This window comes from the organism of the source record quoted next, unplaced genomic scaffold, assembly GCF_019419815.1.
Source record: "Pyrus x bretschneideri cultivar Hongxiangsu unplaced genomic scaffold, Pyrus_bretschneideri_v1 Contig5, whole genome shotgun sequence".
NCBI classification, from domain to species: domain Eukaryota; kingdom Viridiplantae; phylum Streptophyta; class Magnoliopsida; order Rosales; family Rosaceae; genus Pyrus; species Pyrus x bretschneideri.
The window spans coordinates 10,250,827-10,274,810 of NW_025999787.1; the positions used below are offsets into that span (position 1 = coordinate 10,250,827).

Here is a 23,984-nt window from a genome sequence, read left to right on the forward strand (position 1 = left end):
GGGATGGTGTTTTCTAGCCACTTCCATTTCACAACCCAAAGTCAAATAATATATTCAAAGCCGTTATGTACAAGCAATAAGAAAATTAAAGATGTATCTACAAAATATTCAAAGCCGTTATGTACAAGCAATAAGAAAATTAAAGATATATCTACAAAATGCCAAAACTCAAAAGGGCAATCTCTGGTAACAAATAATTCGACGTCAGAGAATCAACAATCATTGTACGGCTCCGATTAAGCTTTGAATCAACTAACAATCGGAGCTTTAAGCTTTTGAATTAAAACTAATATAATCTTGAAGTTAATATATATTTGATCATCACAGGTTCTCAAAATTAGAACGTTAGTAGAGCAAAACTTTTAGCCAAAATAGTATTTGAAATTAGCATAACTCCACACTTTGATCTCTCACAATGATAATTGATAAAAGTGATGCTTGAATTTATCTATCTTAAATTATTGTGATCATTCAGTGAAAAATTTGTTAGTATCCTTATTAAGTGAAGGAGTTAGTTTGATAAAAATACCTTTAAAGGTGATCACGTGATCATTTACTTGATCACTTGTATCAATTTTCATAGAAAAACAAAAATAATTCACCATTGACAAACTCAAAAACCACTTGTATTAATTTTCATTACCATGAAATAAAGTGAAAATTTACGCCAATCTTAAGAACTATTTTAGCTAAAAAGTATTTTATCAAGTGCAACATAACATAATTCTCTCCACCCAAAAAAAAAAAGCAAAATGTAGAGGAAAAAATAGCTTTTCTATGTAACAATATAACATACATGATTTACCACTCTCCCCCTCATCTTATTCATGGTTTACATCCAAGCCAACATAACACCTCCCCACCATAATATTCATTGAACAAAACAAGCAGAAGTTGGCCGAAAACTGGCATATATGTACAAACAGATCGATGACCCCAAATCATTTGCAGATCCAATCCAGGTTAAGAATCAACAGCTTCATTGACTTATGTATAAACTACATATCATCTCCAATATCGCACCTCATTCTGCACGTAGACGTCCTCAAACAGGCTCATCTTCTATCTATAGTCATCTTCAACAGCTTCCATGTTTACGTTTTTACTTGCGTTTCCCCTACAAGATTACACAGAAATATTTAAAGGACAAACTTTCCGTACTCTTTCAGTAGACATCATGTTGTCGATACAGTATGAATAATTCAATTTACACAAAAGAGGGCGAGGTCTCCAGCAGCTAGAAGGGGGGCGTACCTGCTGGAGGGGAAGGATCTACGTGAACAAAGAAACTTGCAGCAACTATCAGATAACAAAGAATAAGCATCAACCCTTTGAAGTAATTAGAAGTTCCCTCCTGCAAACAAAGCCAAGATCAACAAAAACAGAATGTAATGTTGAAAACGAAATTATCAAATGGAAAGATAACAATGAACAGATAATAGTGAAAACAGATATGATCGTTCAAACTGTAAAGCTCTTCAGCTATTCAGACAAATCGACTTCAAAAACGACATGACATGATTTTGTTCTTAATCTCAGGAATTAGAATGCACACCTGCAGCAAGAAGGCTACAACTAAGACAGTTATGAAAAGTGTTGCCGTCTCAAAAAGCTGAAAGTTCAAGTCCATAGGGCGCCCCATAATCCACCCAACAACCACGCAGAAAGGAATCTGCAGTAACGAAAACAAAAAGTAGTATTTATATATGAGAAATAGAAAAGCATGATTCTGAAATATTATTATTAACCTGAATCATTAACAGGCATAAGTCCAGATGACAGTATATAACAAAATATAGACATCGTTTTATAACAAACATGATAATGACATTAAAAACTTTCAGATAAGTACCCACCCCAAACATGGATATCTGCGTTGACGACCCTATTGCCACTCCCAAAGAAATGTCCTGCAGAAAAACTCATGGTTATTGGAACACAAAGTAAGAGAAACCACAAGAAGTCAACAAAGCTTGAGACTTACAAGCTTGTCCTTCATGGCAAACATAATAGCACTGGCATGCTCTGCAGCATTACCCACAATTGGGAGCAAAATAACGCTGATGAATGAAATTGGCATGTTCCATGCTATAGATGCTCCCTACAAAACAACCATCCAACGTCAAAGCTCATTAATCATATATATAAATGCATGACAACGAGTTGCCAAACTTCCACCATACTTCGATCCCACTGAATTTTTTTTTCCCACTGAAATATTTTTGAAAGATTAATTTCCCATGACAACTTTTGAAAGTTAATCACTTGCAATCTGCAAAGCAACAACTACTCACATTGACCAATAACAAGTATAAAAGGCAGCAGAGAGGGGGAAAATTGAAACGTTATTAAGATGTATAATCTAAAAAGCCCAAGAACAAAATCTTCAGCTTACCTCTATCGCATTAACCAAATATTCGGATACGATTGAGATCCAAGCAGTCATTACTGATAGCCAAACTATTGATTCCCATTTGGAGATCTCAGGAGCTTCATCGTCATCTGCGTTCTCTTCATTCTGAATCCCTTCCTGTGTTCATACAGTACATACCACCAAAAAATTCATATGGTGCAAAAACAGAGTCACAATTTCTAAGCCGAATGATGAAATAAGACTCAAATTAAAACATGAACATACTAATAACAACTATGAGGATGAAAAAATTAAAAGGAAATTATTTACGCACAAAAAGAAAAAAAGAACTCAGCTAACCTCATTTAAAGGCACATATTGATTATGCCGACTCTTTAACTGGAAGAAAAGAAAAGCAGCATATGCCAGGAGCATGACACAGCTGCTAAATCTTGAAAGTGCCAACTCTGACTTCCCAAAATGAACCTCAGTGTGAGTGTAGTGCAAGACAGCTGGAAAAAGTAGGCCCATGACTGCCATTAGCAGCAAGCCAGAGTTCACAACAGCAGTTGCCTGCCCAATATACATAAGCTTCAGAATGAAAGATAAAGGAGCTGGAAATTCTAGAGGAAAGAAGAGAGCCGATATATTTACCTTGTTAAACACCTGTTCTTTCTCTTGAAAAACAAGTCCACCACTGAAGAATGCACAACCAAGCACCAGCAACATGTTTGACAGAATAGAGCCTAATAACGACTGCTGAACAACGCGTAACATTCCACGTTTCAGTGCATAAATTGATATAATCAGTTCTGTTGCATTTCCAAAAGTAGCATTTAAAAGACCCCCAACTGCAAGTTCCAATTTGATATATCAAAAACTGAGCCTAGAAGGAAAAGTTGTCACCGACCATTTTATAAGACAATAGTCACAATACACTAAATCAGTAATCATACAAGACTAAATACTCGATGCTTCTGGCCCAAGTATCAATGTGAGTTTGACAATCACCATAGCACACGACAGTTTTTATAACAGAAGGCAAATACAACTATGTAAAGTGTATATATATATATATAGGGAATTGTTATTGGCACTCCAAAATTCTCATTCTACACTCCAAACTTTCTATATTTGGAAAGAAAAATACACTTGTGAGTCGTGTAGAATGAGATTTTTGGAGTGCTAATAACACTTCCCTATATATATATATATATGCGCTTTACTAATATAATAATAAGGCCCTTCCACTGAGCGAAGCTTCGCCCTTCTCGAGCCTACTTAAATAGCTTACGCTTACCAAGCTTACACACACACACATATATATTATCTATGCTTGCTCATATAAAAGTGGAGAATTTCATAATAGCCTTCCGGCACCTTAATTAATATCCTACATAAAGCTGAATTCCTTCAGAAAAATGAAAGCAAGGAGGTAACCAGACTATGAAAAAGACATGCATCTCTTTATTACATAGAAATACATATATTGCAGATTTCAACCCATATTTAAAATGTGGCTGGAAATAATAAGATAAAGATCCTTTCCTCATCAAGTATGCAACCTCGATAATTTTTTTAAAATTTTCAGCAAGATAACTTTTGTTTTCTTTTTCTGAAATTCTCAGCAATATCAAGCAAAGTCAAACTCTAGTATAGAAATTGAGCAATTTGATTCAATGAACCAAAAAGGATTAAGAGGTAGATTGCACCAAAAAAAAAACAAGAATACATTACCAGTAGCTCCAGTATAGAATGCCAGCTGCCTATAAAAGCAAAGATGAGGTTGACATAGCTTCTCAAAAATTCAAGTTAGTAGGATATAGAAAGAAGAGAGGGAATATAGTACTTACTCGGTAGCATAACCCAAACGCTCAGCTAAAGGTGTTATACCCAACAAGCTCAAAACAAAGACCCAACCCTGTAATTCACATCCATAAATTAGATACAAAATTGAGCGGTGTAATGAGCCAGGAAGGGGGAGTTGCAACTCACATTATGGCCAGTTAGCTTAGCGACAAGTATCGCTAGCGGCCCAAAAGGCATAAGCAAGTTGAGTTTAGTTGAGAAAACAACAGTCTTTATGCTTCTATAAACAATAGTCCTCCACACTTTATCACCGCTAGCTTGTGAACCTCCTGAAAACGAACATTCTCCCACTGCTTCAATAGAACGTATCTTTTGAGCCTCTGTCTTTGGAGTAAAAAGACTCTCATCCTCAAACTCATGTATTGGTCCGTTACCCAGTGATTCCATCTGTTACAAGAAACACCATAACATTCAAAACCATCACTTCAAAAGCTTATTCCCAGTGCTTATGCCGAAATAACATTACATTAGTTCTTTTAAGCAACACCTCGGAAAAAGAAATAATACATAAACGGTAATGAAATTCTATAATTGGACTGCTGCAGGACAAATTTTTAGTCATCAGAGAAAGAAAATAAACTCACTTCAAGTTGAGACTGGATTCCAGGCTCATAATTCATCGTCTTTTATTAAATACGCAATGATTCATCCACACGAAGAAAATGGCATCCATGCACCAAGTTCTTAGTGAGCATTTCTCAAATATGAGACAAGATGTTTCAAAATGTTGGAGCCAAGCTTGATATGCTGCAAACAATTGAACAATAAAAAAAAAAACTGAAACTTACCTCATCAACACAATTAAATCCCTAAAACAATAACTCAAAAATGGTTACGAAAATCGCCACAAATCAAACTTTAAAGTTTGTTCCTTCCACATTGAAACTGTATTCTCAATCCCAATGTTCCAATTACACGACTCCGTTTCATCCGTATAACAACAGAAAACGCGGAAACAAAAACTGGGTTGCAATCAAAATACGAACTTTCACTGCGTTTTTAAAGAAACCCAATAAAATTCTCAGGATTAACAAAAAAAATGCTCAAAACGAAAGTTGGGTAGGAATCAAAACACGAAATTTTAACTCGGTTTTCAAAGAAACCCAATAAAATTCCCAGAACTAACACGAAAAAATGCTGAAACAGAAACTGGGTTGAAATCAAAACACGAAATTGAAACTGGGTTTCTACAGAATTCAAACAAAAGCATCAAGACTCAAATGGGAATCTGAGTAAAGGAGTAACTTTAATCTTGCCAAATTCAAGCAATCCCATGAACAAATACAGAAGAAAAAGAAATTAACAAAAAAAAGAAATAAGAAAGTAATACCTAGCAAATCAATCCAAATCTCCGAGTCGCTGTTTTTCTTCTTTGATTATATTTTTGCGTTTTTTCTTCCTCCTTGTGGGTGGACTAATTGAAAGATTGGACCTTGATGCTTCTCTTGAATTTTCACCAAACTGTTTCGTGAAGCACAACTTTGGTTACGCCAGCGCAACGTCCCCGCAACCGCGTCGATAAAATAGTATTTATCAAATATGTCAAATATTAGATCTAATTTCAAAAATGTTAATTTTTATAAAAATTTTCAAATATATCCAAAATATCACTTAAATAGATACAAGCACCCTTAATTCATACAAATAACTAGTTGTTGATAAAAAGATTCTTGTGCGATAATCAAGTGGTTCTTTAACTAATTTTTCTAACATGCACCCGAAGAATTTATTCCGTTAACCTTAAAATATGTTTTTTGCACTTTCTAAGAACACGACAAATCTCTTGATTCACTACCACAGTCAATGATAACCTTCAAAATAGAATCCGGACATGGACAACACCCTTAATATTGCAAAAGTGGAAAATTAAATACGAAGCACATATAATCCAAAGGAAAATTGAGATAAATAATGTTACAAAAATTGATAGTTCATTTTTCCATAAATATTCAATCGAAGGAAGAAACTACAAAAGCAAAGAGAAAACGTAGACGAGGAAAAGTGTAAAAAATTAACCATCTACACTCATCTTCGTTTAGGCGTGCACAATTCTTCACCAACAGTTGATGCCTTCACTAGGTCTCCTCCAATTTTAAGGTTTAGTTGTGAGAACTCTTCATCTAATAGGGTTTTGGTTTTTTTAATTTATTAGGTTTAAAGCTTAAGGGTATTTGTGTCTATTTAAGTGATATTTTGGATATATTTGAAATTTTTATAAAAACTAACTTTTTTGAAATTAGGGGCTAATATTTGATAAATACTCTCGATAAAACAACCTAGTGGTTTTGGACAAAACGCCGCGTCGTTTGTATACAGTTAACTCGTTAACTTGTGCTTGTTCTAAAAAATACTTAAAAGTGCGTTTAGCACTCAAAATCAATTTCACCAAAAGTACTTTCAATCATTTTAAAAGCACTTTCAAACGAACCCTAATAAATGTTATGTTACGTATTCAGAATGATATTTCTCATTTAAAAAAAGAGAAAAAGAAAAGGTAGTATACATACCTCTCTCATGCTGTTTAAAATTTGAGTATACTAAATTTTTTATACACTATGTTTGGATGAGGGAAATAAATATGGAATTTTGGTAAAAGTCAGAATTTATAAATTAACAGACACCAATTATCTTGTTTGAATTCATAAACATAGAAATTTAGAACCGCGTGGAAAAAAAACTTGGAATTTGGGACCTCCAAACCCCAATTTCAAATTTCATATAAATAGGTGTCATTTCTCAATTTCTATGATTAAGAATTTAAAAATAACAAATTTCATATTCAATTCCATTGTTCTATTAGGTTAACCAAACAAGAAAATTTACAATTCTAGAAAATAAAATCTTGTCATTTGAATTTTTGTCATTTTTAAATTCCTTAATAATCTTAAATTTCTTCACCCAAACATAGTGTTAGTGACATTTTTTCCTTGAATATTTGATTAGGTGGGCTAGTCTCCTAACTTACGGGCTACCCATAATAATATGATTCAATTTCGCATTTGATAAGAATCGAACTTAAGACTTCTCACTCACAAATAAAAAGGAATACTACTAGACCGTAGTACTAAGTGATTTATTAATTGTTTTCGTTGCATCAAAACACACCAATAATGCACGAGTATATGTTGCAAGTACGATCAATGACAAGATGAGTTACATGAAGTTATTAGTAAATGACAAGATGAGTGACATGTTGTTAACGAAAGATGTGTGGAGTGTTAGGCGTTAACTAGAAATTTTACACAATGCTATCAATGTATGCATGGAGGACAGTAGGATAAAATATAGAAAAGATGGAAGAGAGAAAAATGTAGGAGATACTGATTTATTTTTTCCATTTTAATTAGTTAATTTAAGTATATATTCAACATCAAAATTAATATGAGTGGTGGATATTCTTGATCGAAGGCACAAAAAATAATAATATTTATACACGATGATACAAGTTCGACTTCCATCTAACTTCCTTCTTAATATTTAACAACTTAACCCACCACTAATAACTAATATGATTGATTAATTAAAATCTTCTTTCCCCCAGAACTTTAAGAGATTTGGGCATACACGGTTGGCAAATAAGTATGACCATCTTCAACCATATATACGGATAATACTATTTTTTTATTGGGAATAAGCCTATTTCTCCTTTGCGAATAATTATGTAATTATACAAATTTTATAATTAAAATCGTTTAATTTTTTTAACCTTCATTTAGAGGTTATGATAAAACAAATTCACGGCATAAATATCAAATAATATATTCATACGGTGAACGGTTCATTCTTTGATATGCTTATATGATAAACTCCAATGTAAATAAAATATGAGAGTTTTTTAATTGAAAATTAATACGAAAATTTATTTTAAATCATTTATACGTTAATTGTAAATAATAAAATGTGCACCCTTCGTTTTGAATGAATTTTTGTAGAGTGATATCCAAATAAAAATTAATAAATTTGACGGTTTTGATCCCTCTCATCGATTCATCTCATGAAAATATTTAAACCGTAACCAATACATTGTGTATTGGTTACACCAAATGATGTAGTTGTAAATGATTGAATTATTAATAATTATCGATTAACGTGTTTTTTTTATTGATAAAACATCATTTAATTTGTAAATTAGTTTAAAATTTTGATGTCTGACATTATCCAAAATAAAAACGGCAAAGTACTTCCCCAAACCCTAAACACAAAACATTATACCTTATGCTTAACTTTGCTGCGTGATGTAGTTACCTTATTAAGTTTCTCTCTTCTTCCTCATCCAATGTATGCGAAAATAGCTTTCTACAGTAGATCCTTTACTTTGACTAATTGCTCCAAATAAAAGAGTGAATAACATTACTAAATATAAGGAATTTAAATTGCAAACGTTTGCTAGGTTGGTTTGGCCTGCCCACTGCCCTTCCACTTGCAGTCAGAATTTCCCACCGTATGGAAAATATATAGTTTTGATCCTCTTGTTATAAGACAAACAAATTAACTTAATTTATTGATACAGAAAAGGCTACATCATACAAAAAGATAGAGGCCAGGGAAAGATAGACCATAGAGTGTGCAATGCACCGCAGCTATATATATCTTCTGAATACAAAGTTTCAGCCTCTACCACTAATCCTGCCATCTTGTTCAGTCCCATGCTGCAAAAACCTAGCCCAATCTTTTCCTTTATCCTTCAATCTCTCTACCATACCACCACCGTCTCCGCCGCCAAATCCCAAAAGCCTTATACCTGCAAGCTCCTGAAAAATCCACCCTAGAGTAGTCATCCCTGTAAAAACCAGGGCAGCAGCCACAGCAAACCCAGCCAAGGCTCCGACAAACACAAACCCAGCAAAAAACAGAAGTGGGCTGAAAATAAGCAGAAGCGGCGAGCTCAAAACCAGCAGCGTCACCGACGCCAAGAAGCTGAACCCCATCAACCCCACAAGCGGCCCTCCGATTGCTAAGCCAGTGAAAGCAGCCAAAAGCACTTTTGTGCCTGAGGTCTGCAGCTGCTGTCCATACTGAATCTCCATTGTGCTCTGCTTTATATATGCTTCGTGAAATGAAGATCCGTATAATTTTCGACTCTCTGGGTTTTTTGAAGTGGGAAAAGTTAGGGTTTTATATTGAGGTGGTGGAGCTGGGTTTTGCTTACGTGTAGGTTTTGATATCTGTTGTTATGTGGCAACTGCTGGAGTTCATGTGGGACACGTGGTAGTGGAAGACGCGACACGTAGTTTTGCATGGATGGCTTTGCAGGCGATTACTGTAGTACCAACAACAAAAGAAGAAGAATCCAATGGATGTTTTGCCTCGTATCCAAAAGAAAATGGATATCCTTAAGTTGTTACGTACAAAATTGAAGTACAAAGATGTAGAAGGTTTTTGTGCAGTTGTCGATCGATGTGTCGGTGAAACACTGATCGTCTTCTATTGACAAAGGATAAGTAATTAATCTGGCAATACGTCTTTTAACAAAACTCGAACGTCCTCTTCACAGAAAGAACAGAAAGTGATCAATTAGATTGTGCCTGTAATTTGAGGTAATTAACGAGAATGCCGGTATAACTTGCACATACTTAACTTAATATGCACACATAAAATCGGTTAATTATTCTATACCTTTTATGTATTGCAGGATCTTCTAATTGCCATTAATCGACGGCAAATGTCGTGAAAAAGGTAGTGTACCCAGAAGGGGTGTTTCTGACGTGAGCATGTCAAGGATCATTCAACGATAGGCAAACCCCTTTACCCTGCGATGGGTATGCCTCATTCCACTGCGATGGATAAAGCAGTATCGTGATCCGATATGAAACATGCTATGAAGGGATAAAAAATTAATAGTGAATTTGATAAAAGTACTTTGGTATAACTTATTTATTTTCAAAAAAATATCGAAAATACCATGTTTTTAGACCATATATATATATATATACACACATATATATATATATATATATACATATATTCTAAACTTTATGAATGTTGATGGTTGAACACTTTATTTAATAATTTAAAAAAAAATCTAATAATCAATCATCACATGTAGTCTAGAAAATAATGTTCAAATGTCGTCTCTCTTCTTTTTAATCAAGTCACTCTACTAACACTATCAATGACCATCTGTAGTCAGTAACGAGTCTTGAAGTCAAGGGGTAAAGAGCTACACGTTTTTCATTGAACACATATCAATACATTATGTGTCATAATATAAATGGACATAATTTTTTTTTTCAAATCACCTTCCACTTGTATCATAACACGTAGTATACGGACCTTGTTCCAGGTATACTAAAAAATTTCTCATGTTATTTGTGTTAAGCATCTCGAGAATCTCATGTTGGCCATGTGAATATTCGCCCCGGATGTCATTGTTCCTAGTTATGTTTTTTTAATTTCGGGATTTTATTTTATTTTATTTTCGTTGAAATCGAAAATCCTAGTTTGATTTGTTTAAGGCTTGATTTGGCCTTTCTTTAATTTTCAAAGAATTATGTTGGTTTAGTGGGCCAAATCTTGTACTTTTTGCATAGAGCTCGATTTCACAAGTGTTGAGGCGAAATCGTTCATCAATCGAATTTGAAACAAAGAAGTTACGAGTTTTGAAAGCGAAGGACATTTTAGTCTTTTAAACTTATATAAATAGTAAATTTCTATTTTTGGAAACTGACATAAATAGAAAGTTTCCATTTCTAGAAACCCATCTCAGATTTCGCTCCCTCCCCTAAAGAATAAATTGTTTAGGACAATTAGGGTCCGTTCGGTAAAGTTTTACAAAATGATTTTTGGAAAACTGTTTTGTAAAACAAAAATGACAAATAAGATTTTGAATTTTTTTGTGATTTGAGAATGCATCTGACATTTTAGCCCGAGAATGATTTTCAGAGAATGAAATTAATATAGAAAATGTGTCTAGTACCAAATGTCATAAAAAATATATACAAATTTATGTTTGCTAGTAATGGTGGTGGTGGTGGAAATGATGGTGTGGCTGAGACGAGAGTGGTGTTGGTAGAAATGGTGATTGGAGTAGTGATGGTAATAGTGAGAATAACAGGAATCGAAGTGAAAATTTGGAATTGTGATTCAAATCCGAATGGATTCTCCCCCATCCCAACTTGCCATTTGGAGCCTTGAATGATAACCTCCCTTGAAGCACAAATGCTCTTTCAAACAAATGAGGAATTCGAATTTACTGAGGCCTCAAGGAAAGAGGACTGAGGGTAGTACTTTGCCATGAGAACAGTGGAAATAAGGGATTGAGGCTCTTGGATTTATTTCCAGCCTTGTTTAGCAAGTAATCCCATGTTGAAAGCATAAAGGTTGAGAAAACCCAGACGCCCTGCGGGTTTAGGGCAGGAGAGATTATGCCAAGCAAGTCAATGTATCTTTCTTGAGCCATCCGACTCGTTCCACCAAAAGGAAAATAACTCATGCATCGTGCAGAGGGGAATGAAGAGAATGGAATACGCCACCATTTTAGCAAGCAATTCTCTTCCGACAACCTAGAGCTTTCTGTTCACTTGTAATTAGTCTCGTTTGGTTAATCCAATGTCGAAACTCGAAGAGTAATTTGAGCATCGAATCCAACTTAATCGAGAAATCAAAGTAATGAGAGATTCGAAAACGTTATCGTTGAAACCCTCTCGCACAAGTTTCGGCCTCCTTAATTAATTAACATTGCATCTCTTAATTTCTGGTATTGGCCTACCTACTGACCAGGTCTCATTCCTTCTAACTACAGAAAAACGAAGCGTGTAGTTCTGAACTTATGAGCTTATAAAATGAATTCCAAGTGTGACATGAGCTGTACTTTACGCACATATGACGTTGCACCACGTATATAATTCTAGTGATGAGTTGCCACGACATATCCACGTACTCACGCGTATATCCAAGAGTAATTTATGTGGCATTGTCAAGTGAAGTCTTTATCAATAATACACTGTCCTGTGAAGAAAAGCATATACATGACAACATATATTATTGAACAAAATACATCACGTGGCAATGAATTCGTTTCATGTAAGTCATTTTCCATGTATCATAGTTCAATTACCAAATCTCACAATTTGTTTTCAAATGATCTGGTGGAACCCAATTGCTTGCCACGTTGTAGGGTTCACATGACCTCGAGCTATTGGATAACTTGGAAAGAGATCCTCTCCAGATCTCTTCCATCAAAACCTACCAATCAATTAATTCGGACCCTTGAAATCTGATCCAACGGCTAAAATCATTATAACTTTTAAAAGGGCCCCTTGTTTTTAGCCGTTGGATCAAATTTCAAGGACCCTGATTAATTAATTGGTGGACTTTGGTGGAAGAGATCCGGAAATGATCTCTTTCCGGATAACTTGCCTCTTCTAATTTCCTCAGTTTTTTTTTTCTCTTTGAATTCAAAATTGGAAAAACTTGCTTTGCATGCGAAGCAGGGAAGTCACGTAATTTTTTTTTTTTTTTTTTTTAAGAAAAAGGAGATAATTGGTGGTAAGTCACAGTTGTTATCTACTCATTCTAAGGGTCGAAAAGACTTACAGAGGCATTTTAGTTTTTTCCTGGTAACAAGTCTGGCTTTCATACCAACAACAGAGTTCAAACCCGAGATTTTTAATTTTTAATTTAAAGAAAGTATCGCAATCCGTCATTTACCGCTAAGCTACCAAGTTGTGGGAAGTCACGTAATTGGGAATACCATGATAATGGAGTAGATTTTAGTTTCAGAAGATAATCAAGTGCTTCTCTTCTCCTGTGCACGGCACTAACATGGATCAATAGATTCAATACCCTTGATCTTTGTGGGCCCGTTTCCAACTATTTTAATCAATCATTAACAAATCTAGGACCGGAAACAAAGAGGGTTAGTGTCACAGGGAAAATTAAGCACCCTTGTGTATTTTCTCACTCGGATTTGGGGCTTCCCACGCTCTTTCTTTCAGAACCCCATCTAACTATTGACAAAAAAGAGGACCAAAAACCGATTCCTTTGCCTTTCCTCACCTTGGTTTCTAGTCACGATAAATATACTGTAATGACATTCAACGATTATATTTGATCAAATTAATTAGATCTGTGTTGTTTCCCTAGTACTCAAGTTCAAACACCTTACATTATAATTTAGATTAAATTAAAATATACCCGAATAATAAAAACGCATCACTTTGAAACCAATATTACTCAGAATACCTTCAAAATCGCCAATCAGAAGAAATAATTGACTTATATTATATTAGTTATATTAATATTATACTCATAAGTATAAACTCATCAATTATCCAAATTAAAAGATGTTTAAATTGTTGTCACACCTCAAACTTTATCTTTTTCTTTCTTCAAACCCCTCAAAACGCTCATACAACACAGTCTGATTCTGACGGCCAATAATCGAAAAACTGATGGGTTTGTCTTTTGTGGTGTGGTTTTCTGTGGCTCTAATTTTTGTTCGGCATATATTAAATTTAGGGCAATGCTATGTACATTAAATTTATTGAAAAAAAAATCTTATAAACTAAATAACATGAAAGATAAATATTATATTATTATTTGAGTATTGATTGATATGTTTATTTATATTAATAATATATCATTTAGTTTGTAAATTTAGTCAACCTAACACTACTTTTATTTTTTAACAATAAAATTAAAAAAATTAAATTTATAAATACGTGTCAGTTAATAACTCACATAAACGCCACACTCTTGAAAGCAAAAGATTTGATCTTGATGGGTTCACATGCATTCGCTGTATGTAGTATAGGGTCCAATGAAAAGGCTAACTTTTATGTCAGTCGAAAACATGGAAATTGACACCAATAATACAACTCGATCTCAATGATTTAATATGCTTCCAAAAAAAATGAGAAATTATTATTAGTATTCTAAAAATCTAATTTGATATTTTAAATTTTTTATAATTATAAAGAAAAATACAGTTATAAAAAATGTAGAATGTGATTTTTAAATTGTTAATAATAATTTTCAAAAAATATATTATTTAATTACATGACAGCATGGTACATGGAACGAATCCCAAATATACCGCGCTCCCGCCAACACAAGATATTTTTGTTTACGTTGGACACAGAGTCTGAGGAAAGTGTCAAATTTTCCCCGATTTACATGGAGTCCCTGGATTGCAAAATTCAAATTTGCACAACTCCTTTACGGTTAATCGTGACAGTTTTATACTTTTTGCTATAAATACTCTGCAATCCAATTCCATTGTTCGTGTTGGGGTGTTCTTGTTTCACTCGAACTCTTGTGGAGTTGTAGCTGGTGTTTTTGGTGGACTTTTTGCGGTGGAGGAAGAGCAAAGATGACGGTTGAGGCTGGGATTTCTGTGGAGGATGAGAACTTGGTGGTGTTTGTTGGACAACAATTTAGAAATAAATAAAAATAACAGGAATAACAGAAATTGAAATTTAATACTTTATTAACTAAAAATACTTGCTATATAGAATGAAATTACAAAAACAAATACAAGAATTAAAATGGTACTAACTTGATTACAACAAGTAGAGGCTAGAGCAATAGCTATGTCATTTGAACAGTATTTCCGTCCCATTCTTGTGCTTGTGGTTATACAAGTTTTGCTTGACCAGAATACAACTACCTAATTCTACAACCCGCACTAGAATATAGAATTCTAGAGAATTGCTTTGTGTGTTTACTCTCTTAAATGTTTATACAGAAGAGAAGGAAGAAGAAAAAATGATTTTCGATGGAACTGAGGACTCCAGTTATATAGGTTCTTTCATACCTCTTCAAATACATTTTAAATGTATTTGAAGCTATGCAACTATTTCCAAAGAGTTGTGTCTATTAATCAAAACGTTTTAAATTAATTTAATTAAAAACTTAATTTGAAATTAAAACTAATTGATCAGATTAATTTTAATTTTTAGGCTTCAAGGCCCTTGTCTTGATTAATTTATATTAATTTATGGTATAATCATCAAGCTTAGTCCACACAATTAGTGGCCCAAACCTCAATCCCTATTCCAAATGGTTCAACACCTAATTTTTAGTGAAGGAGACTAGAGTAATACAAGGACCTTGAATAATGGAGCTCTTAACAACCATGTTGCTCTCCATTTCTCTCTGTCGATGATTTATGATGCATGACTTTATCTACTAATTTACCAAAGCGTATTGTTTATACATCAATATATGGCAAGGATGCATGAATTGGAACGAGGCTTTCGTCGAAAGTCAAGAGTGGAAAAGAGTGATGAAAGACTTGATAGGAGTCTTGAACACGGTAGCCTTGACCTGCATCTAGGACCGTTTGCTTATATGTTGGGCGATTGGTTATCTTAACTTTGTTGAATAAATTTTTCAATGTGCTCGGTGCTCGAAATACTGGGTGGTACATCACATTTCATTATACAAGTGGAGGAACACGTATAAAATCACAAGTGGTATACTATCTTATATTCTGGGCATACTGAATAATTCCCAACTTTGTGTGCTTGCAATTTACATTCCCGTGCCAATGAACGGGAGCCAGAGTGGAAAGTTTTGAACCTTCTAAAGTTAGTTATGAATCTCATTTTTAATAACGTTATTTAATGCAAAAATCTAACACATTTGATGATATATTTTTAATGTAGAGGAGTCCCACTAATGTATGTGGTATTCACCTATTTATTACAAGTATAAGAGCAAATATGTTAATTTTTAATGTCTAAATAACATCACTCTTATGTTAGATATGAAAATAAAAATTCTTTAAGAACTTTATAATACTGAATTAGTTTTTGGAAATATGCTAGTCACTTTTTCATGTTTTCATCCAATAACATATATTGATTAAATTTGAAAATTCCACGATTTTGACACCTTGAAAATTCTACAATTTTAATGCTCTCAGTCTACTCTTATGGGTATTTTACAGATATATATATATATATACACACACACTTTAATGAAAAATTATATTTTTAGTAATAAAAAAATCAATTCTGATACTATTCATTTGCAACATATTTTTATCATTTTCATTAAAATTCAAAGTTTTCAAACTATTTTCATTAATTTTTCTAATATTATACATGTAAGTATAAACTCTTCAATCATCCAAATTAAAAAATATTGAAATTATTGTCATACCTCAAACTTACAACTTTTTCTTTTTCTTTCTTGAAACATTCATTAATCAGACAGTCACATGTTTTGAATGTGTATATGACAAAACATTCTGATTCAGCATTACTGTGTATGTGGCCCCCCCACCACACATCTTGACGGCCAATAATCGAAAGACTGATGGGTTCGAGATTGAATCTTTTTCACTCAATATAATTGTAGTCTCTTTGCTCTAATTCTTATTTAACATATATTAAATTTATGATAATAAAATTTAAAAAGTTAAATTTGTAAACACGTATCAGTTAATAACGAAAACCACAGTGACGTCACACCTTTGAATGTAAAAGATCTGATCTCCGGAGGCAGATTCTCTGCCCTTTTATTTCCCGTGTCCTCCAGTGCCTTCTATTTTACATGATTACGTTAAGCGACGTTAATATTTTATATTATTTTTTTATAGAGATAATAAAATAAAAATGAATAGTAATATAAAATTTTTCATAACTTAACCATAACCACACAAATAAAAAAACATAAGATGACACAAAAAGTGTGGGAGGACAGAGAATCTGCCTCTCTGATCTCGTGGGTTCACACACGCATTCGCCGTATGAAAAGTCTAACTTCTATATCTGTCGAAAACATGGAAATTGACACCAATAATACAACTCGATCTAAATGATTTAATATGCTTCCAAAATTAAAAATTATTGTTTAATTACGTGCAACATGGTACATGCAACGAATCCCAAGGTATATTGCGGGCCCGCCAAAACAAATATTTTTGTTTACATTCGACACAGAGTCCGAGGAAAGTGTCATTTTTCTCCCGATTTCCACAGAGTCCTTGGATTGCAAAATTCAAATTTGCACAACTCCTTCACGGTTAATCGGGACAGTTTTATATATTTTGCTATAAATACCCCTCTCTAGATGTCCTCCAATATTCGCGTCTAACTCTGCAATCCAATTGCATTGTTGGTGTTGGGGTGTTCTTGTTTCACTCGAACTGTTATTGTGGAGTTGTAGTTGGTGTTTTTGGTGGACTTTTTGCGGCGGAGGAAGAGCAAAGATGACGGTTGGGGCTGGGATTTCTGTGGAGGATGGGAACTTGGTGGTGTTGGGGAACAAAGTGTTGTCTGAGGTTCATGACAACGTTGTGGTTACTCCGGCATCTGGGGGTGCATTGACCAATGGTGCTTTCATCGGTGTCCAATCTGATCAGGTTGGTAGCCGCAGGGTCTTCCCGATTGGCAAACTTGAGTAAGTTCTTCTCCTCTTTTTTTTTCCTTCGTTGTTTTTACCTTTTTAGTTGAGATTTTCGACGTGTTTATCGTTAAGTTAATGGCGAACTTGAGTACGTTTTTGTTGGTTTTCACCTTTTAAATTGTGATTAGTGATGTGGGAAAGGTCATATTTTGGGTTTGTGGCTTAATTGTGTGTTAATGCAATTGGGAAATTTGATTAAGTTGTTCTGTTTTCACTTTTTAATTGTGATTTGCAGTGTGGGAATGTGTCATAGTTTGAATTTGTGGCTTAATTCTATGTTAATGTTGATGCAATTGTTAAACCTAAGTAAGTTTTAGGATTTTTGTTTCAATTTTCTAATTGTGATTAATGATGTTGTTAAGTTTCATAATTTTGATTTGTGGCTCGAACCTATGTGAATGTTTGATGTACTCGATCTTTTTGTGCAGGGGATTGCGCTTCATGTGCGTTTTCCGGTTTAAATTATGGTGGATGACACAGAGGATGGGCAATTGTGGCCAAGATGTTCCCTTTGAGACTCAGTTTTTGATTGTGGAAACAAAGGATGGGTCTCATTTTGGTGAAGGAAGCAGAGACGGGGCGGATCAGTCTGCAGCTTATACTGTTATCTTACCGATTCTCGAAGGGGACTTCAGGGCTGTTCTTCAAGGAAACGAACTTAATGAGATTGAAATCTGCCTAGAAAGTGGTAAGGCAAAAGTCAAAAAGTTTTCAAATTTTTTCATGTTTATTTTTGTTATTTTAGAAGTAATTTTGGTTGGTTTTGAAACGGTTTTGTAGGAGATCCTGCTGCTGATGGATTTGAGGGTAGTCATTTGGTTTTCGTTGGAGCCGGATCAGACCCATTCGATGTCATCGCAGATTCTGTGAAGTAAGTTGAAGAGTTAATAAATTGCACGCTTGCTACTATGTTCTTTGATTTCTGCTCATGTCTTATTTTTAAGTTTTCAGATTAAATGGTATAAAGGAATTAGATCGCCGAGCTTTTAGTTTAGGATGAACAAAGATATTGAATTTCTGACAGAGATTCTTCGTTGAGGTTGAAATTAAAATTGAATTAGGACTGTCCCTCTTTCTTGACAACATTATTTGTCAATGGGTTTACGTAGTTGTAATTTTAACCATATACAGGACCGTGGAGAAACATTTGCAGACATTTTCTCATCGCGAGAGAAAGAAGGTAACCTAATCTTTTTTCTCAGTTCGTCTGGGTTGAATTCGCCTTTTCTTTTCCCACAATTCAATCATCTCTAAGTGAATTATGCTTTATGTTTCAGATGCCAGACATGTTGAACTGGTTTGGCTGGTGTACGTGGGATGCTTTCTACACCGATGTGACTTCAGAAGGCCTGAAGCAAGGACTGCAGAGGTACTGATTTTCTCGTTATGGATGCTTTTGAATACTTGACATTAGCATTACAGAGACAGTAACAAGTGTTTTTTGCAGCCTAGAAAGTGGTGGAGCCCCTCCAAAGTTTGTTATTCTTGATGACGGATGGCAGTCCGTGGACATGGACTCCTCTGGTGTTGGATACGACGCTGATAATGCAGCAAAGTGAGCGCTTGGTCCAAAGTACTCTCATTTTCATGTTGTCTCACCTTACAAATTTCGTTATATTATTATTTCTGTTCTTCTCGTGCAGCTTTGCAAACAGGTTAACACATATAAAAGAGAACCACAAATTTCAGAAAGATGGTAAAGAGGGTCACAGAGTAGAGGATCCTGCTTTGGGGCTTCACCACATTGTTACCGAAATCAAAGAAAAACACGCTTTGAAGTAAGTCTTAATGTATTTTCTGACATTTGGTTGTCACAACGATTTAGTTTATTAGGAAGTAATTCTGTTTGTTTTTCGATCTTGCAGATATGCTTATGTGTGGCATGCCATAACTGGATATTGGGGCGGTGTTAGACCTGGTGTTGCTGAAATGGAACACTATGATTCAAAGTTGGCTTACCCAATTTCATCTCCAGGAGTCGAGTCTAATGAGGATTGTGATGCCTTGAAAAGTATTACCACAAATGGGCTTGGCCTTGTGAATCCCGAGAAAGTTTTCAACTTTTATGATGAACTGCACTCTTATCTCGCATCAGCTGGTATAGATGGAGTCAAAGTTGATGTTCAGAACATTCTTGAAACCCTAGGGGCAGGCCATGGTGGACGGGTAAAACTTACGAGAAAATACCATCAAGCATTGGAAGCGTCTGTCGCTAGAAACTTTCCTGACAATGGAATTATTTCTTGTATGAGTCACAATACAGATGGTTTATACAGGTAAAAATCCCTTTCACGTTTATGCGCACAATATTACTGATTTCGTAAGACCTTGAGTTTTTTTGTATGAATTCTCAGCATTAATGATTTGGTATGACCTTGAATTTGCTAGTGTGAAGCGGACAGCTGTTATAAGGGCATCAGATGATTTCTGGCCTAGAGATCCAGCATCACACACAATTCACATCGCATCAGTTGCTTACAACACTGTTTTCCTTGGGGAGTTTATGCAGCCGGATTGGGATATGTTTCATGTAAGCAGCCAAACTCTGATATCTGATATCAGTTTGAAGTTCAAGTATTCTCCTATTTTGTTTTAGTTTTTCAATTCTTATTTTGGATTTGTTCTGCATGTTAGAGCCTGCATCCAATGGCTGAATATCATGGAGCAGCTCGTGCGGTTGGAGGATGTGCAATTTATGTTAGGTATGGTATTTGTTTTTGTCTTTGTCAGCTTCAACTTCTGGTGTGAAAATAATCAAACCAGAGACAAATTTATCTGTGCTACCTATTTATATATGATGCAGTGACAAGCCTGGGCAGCATGACTTCGATCTTCTGAGGAAGCTCGTACTTCCTGATGGATCTATCTTGAGGGCCAAACTTCCAGGAAGACCAACAAGGGATTGCTTATTTTCTGATCCTGCCCGAGATGGGAAAAGGTTTGTAAAAGGACATTAATGTTTTGTGGTTTTGTCTCTTCAAATGATGTGTGTTTCTAATCTAAATTATGGTATTACAGTCTTCTGAAGATATGGAATCTGAACAATGTTACTGGAGTTGTCGGGGTCTTCAACTGCCAGGGAGCTGGGTGGTGTAAGGTTGGAAAGAAGAACCTCATCCATGACCTAGAACCGGGTGCAATTACCGGGGTTATTCGGGCTAAAGATGTTGATTATCTGCCCAAGATTGCAGATGAGAAATGGTCAGGGGATGTGGTCGTATTTTCTCATCTTGGTGGTAAGTTTAGCATTTGATTTGGTTCGTGTAGTCTGCTTTACAAGTAGACCATACTGTCTAGAGTACTTAACATATTCATTGATTTAAACTTGCAGGAGAGGTGTCTTATCTTCCCAAGGATGCATCCATGCCAATAACATTAAAATCCCGGGAATATGAAGTCTTCACAGTGGTTCCTGTCAAGGAACTGTCCAACGGCGTAAAATTTGCTCCCATAGGCCTAATCAAGATGTTCAACTCTGGGGGAGCCATAAAAGAATATGATGAACCTAACACAAGCACAACAGTTGTCGTGAAAGCTCGCGGATGTGGTATATTCGGAGCCTACTCATCATCTCGACCCAAGAGGATAACTGTTGCTTCGGGGGAAACTGAGTTTGGATATGAAGACCAGTCTGGTTTACTCACCACTGATTTGAGAGTGCCAGAGAAAGAACTGCACGTTTGGAACATCGGCATCGAGTTTTAAGGATTATAAATTATGAGTGTTGTTGTATTGGTGTTATGTAGGCCTTTAGAAGGAAATGGTGTACCTTGTCATCGTATTGATTAAAATTGGGAGGAAAATGCAGATTGCCATTTGTCTGCGTCATGGCTTGTAGTTTGTATTCAAGAAATTCGGAGAGAAATGAAATGAAAGTTTCTATTTAATTAGTCAATGTATTATTGTCCGTATTATTTCGATAGTTTGAACCTTGACATGGAATATTGGTTTTCTTGGATGTTTTGCCCTGATGTTTGTGATGTGGAAGTCTGCTAGGCGGCTGTTTCTAATCCAATTTGTATCTCAGTTTCAGGGAAGGAGAGATGTTTCGGAGGCGTTGCTTGCGAAGAACAATCACAAAGGGCACTGTACTATCTGAGGGGAATGACACCGTCTTTTAGATGCGTGGATGCCTTACGATCTTTGCTCAAGGTTCCTTCCTTCATCTCTTTCCTTCCTCCCTCTCTCTGCACTTTTTATTATACTTTGATGCTTCAGTCTTAGGATCGGATCAATGGTGAATATGGAATGTTGAATTAGGGAAGTTTTGGGTTTTCGTTAAGGATGTTCCTTATGAACGAACAGTCGTTCCGTGCGTGAAAATAATGAATGCCTACATTCTAATGACGATGATGCATGCAAAAAGAGCATTTGAAAACTGGCAATCTACGACGAGGCCGTAGAAGTACATATATTTTGTTGAAAGAAACTTCATTTTCCACGACAACTGCATCGAAGTGTTCACTGTAAATGGAGGACCTCATGCTCCGAAAATGGTTGGCTGTTGGCTTTGCGGTTCTGCTGAATGGGTGTTTAGTATGGTGATACTTGGCATTGCTACAAGCCTAACGCGATCTGGCCTTCCTATGATTGACTGAAAGTTCACCGGCAGGCTCCCCCCCCCGCTCTCGGATGAGAACTGGTTGCTTGAGTTTGACAATTACAAGCTGGCCTCGATCTGAAGCAAAAATTTTAGTTGCCATGCGCGGGAAGCACCAGCTGAATCGACGATGTAAGTTATTGGGGTCGCAAAAGAAGAGAGATTTCACCCTCATAAGGTAACTTACTAGTTGGACTTCTTACTGTCTTTGTCTCGGGAACATTTGTTGCCAGGACTACTACAAAGGGAACTTGTTAAGAATACATCGATGGATCTACTCATGTACGACCCGTGAGGAGGATTAAAGGATTGGAGGGAAACAAAAAGCTCTTGGCTCTGTATTTAGTAGTTAATGAGAGAGATTTTTCACTGTACCGCGAAACAGGGCCTGTTACCCTAATTATTAGGGAGAAGTATTTTTTTTTAAAGTGTCCATCTACTAGTACAATGATATTTGGGGTACCAGGTCACGTTTCCTATACATTGAAAAATCTCTGAGTTAATGGTAAGGAGGCTGCAAAGTCCAATCATTTTCTTTTCCAAGAAATAAAATAGCAAACATGATAACCTGAAGTGCTTTTAATTCTTGAGCATAAATTTTAGACCTTTCAATTGATTGACAAGGTTTGACATTTATACAAATCAAAATTATGAGATTTGGAATAACTTAAATTTGTTTTTACCAATGGAGTTTTGAGATTCAAACTTCTTTTAATGAGAGAAGAATGTCACTAAACTATTACGTAAACAAGTTTCTCTTATTTCTATACAAAAACAAGTCTTCACACAACCCCCTCCCCCCCCCCCCCCAAAAAAAAAAACAAAAAAGAAGAAGATATTTAAACGATCAAACTTTTCTGATATTGTAACAAAAATTAGACTCTTCGTTGTGCTATAACTGATCAATTCTCTTTCTAAATAGAGTTTTTCTCTTCAACATTATAACTTACTATTCTAGGGTTCAAATTCTCTCATTCTACCGCTAATTTAAAATATCAATATCCCCGAAATAAAAAAAGAATTCCTCTTCATGTTGAAACTAATCAAACATTTAGATTTAGAACAAGGAAAAGCCTTCAACTACCATCTAATTATTTTCATTTTCTTTCTCTTACTACCATTTTTTGGGAGAAAAGAAAGGGTTCTAGAAGGGCGGTATGACCTAGTGCCAACTATATATCCATATCAAAACACAAATATTATGCCTTTATCCCACATCCAAGTTAATGCCAACGTGGATTACGAGTGTAGAGGGCCGTCATGAGTACAGTTTTAGTCAGCAAGACAAGGGTTTCTAGAAACCCTCCTTTACGTGGCAAACCATCTCAACTACATCTAGTGGTTGGAAGGAGGACTCATTTCACTTGTCAATTCGGTAGGACCACGCTTCCTATACTTGCTTTCTATATCCAACAAAAGTACGACAAAGAACAGTTGTTTTACACAATCGAGGATGGTGGAGAGAAGACTTGGAATTCAGATCCGGATCCTGTTTGTGAGGATTTCAGGAATCCGTAAATCATATTCATTCATCATATATCGTGCGGTCAGAAATTATTTTAAATATTTTTATTTAAAATTAAATGCAAACTAACAAAAACTTATCACATGATGTATGATGAACGGACACGATTTACGGATCCTCATGATTCTCACCAAGGGATCTAAAGGGGAGGACTTTGGGAGATAGGTTGTGTTTGTCGTTTTGAGTAATGTTATAAAGACTAATTTGTAGATAAAATTTTGTAAATTAAATGACATGGAAGTTGATGATTTGATTATTACTTAAGCATCAATAAATGTCTT

At 35.2% G+C, this 23,984-nt stretch overlaps 3 protein-coding genes across 4 annotated transcripts; 1 reads left to right on the forward strand and 2 right to left on the reverse strand.

The window, feature by feature from the left end:
• Positions 1 to 755: 755 nt before the first annotated feature.
• LOC125470426 (vacuolar cation/proton exchanger 5-like) lies at positions 756 to 5,738 on the reverse strand. 2 transcript variants are annotated; one of them, XM_048569418.1, is made up of 13 exons: positions 5,553 to 5,738; positions 4,807 to 4,969; positions 4,349 to 4,609; positions 4,207 to 4,274; positions 4,091 to 4,119; positions 3,008 to 3,204; positions 2,714 to 2,926; positions 2,396 to 2,530; positions 1,985 to 2,101; positions 1,857 to 1,910; positions 1,556 to 1,672; positions 1,255 to 1,354; positions 756 to 1,117 (listed from the first exon to the last, which is right to left on the reverse strand). In XM_048569418.1, the coding sequence occupies exons 2-13, from the start codon at positions 4,840 to 4,842 to the stop codon at positions 1,095 to 1,097; spliced, it is 1,350 nt and encodes a 449-aa protein (XP_048425375.1). In that variant the 5' UTR covers positions 4,843 to 4,969; positions 5,553 to 5,738; the 3' UTR covers positions 756 to 1,094. The 2 variants fall into 2 exon arrangements, with proteins under 2 accessions (XP_048425375.1, XP_048425376.1); XM_048569419.1 differs by lacking the exon at positions 4,807 to 4,969.
• A 3,091-nt stretch (positions 5,739 to 8,829) lies between these two features.
• On the reverse strand, positions 8,830 to 9,249 carry LOC125470393 (oleosin S1-2-like). The gene has a single exon (XM_048569359.1). The coding sequence runs from the start codon at positions 9,247 to 9,249 to the stop codon at positions 8,830 to 8,832; it is 420 nt and encodes a 139-aa protein (XP_048425316.1).
• Positions 9,250 to 17,381: 8,132 nt separating this feature from the next.
• On the forward strand, positions 17,382 to 21,473 carry LOC125470417 (probable galactinol--sucrose galactosyltransferase 1). Its single transcript, XM_048569396.1, has 13 exons — positions 17,382 to 17,572; positions 18,007 to 18,266; positions 18,359 to 18,449; positions 18,710 to 18,758; positions 18,856 to 18,947; positions 19,026 to 19,133; positions 19,222 to 19,356; positions 19,444 to 19,854; positions 19,967 to 20,108; positions 20,213 to 20,280; positions 20,382 to 20,516; positions 20,597 to 20,814; positions 20,910 to 21,473. Exons 1-13 carry the CDS (start codon positions 17,382 to 17,384, stop codon positions 21,281 to 21,283), a joined length of 2,274 nt encoding a protein of 757 aa, XP_048425353.1. The 3' UTR covers positions 21,284 to 21,473.
• Positions 21,474 to 23,984: the final 2,511 nt, after the last annotated feature.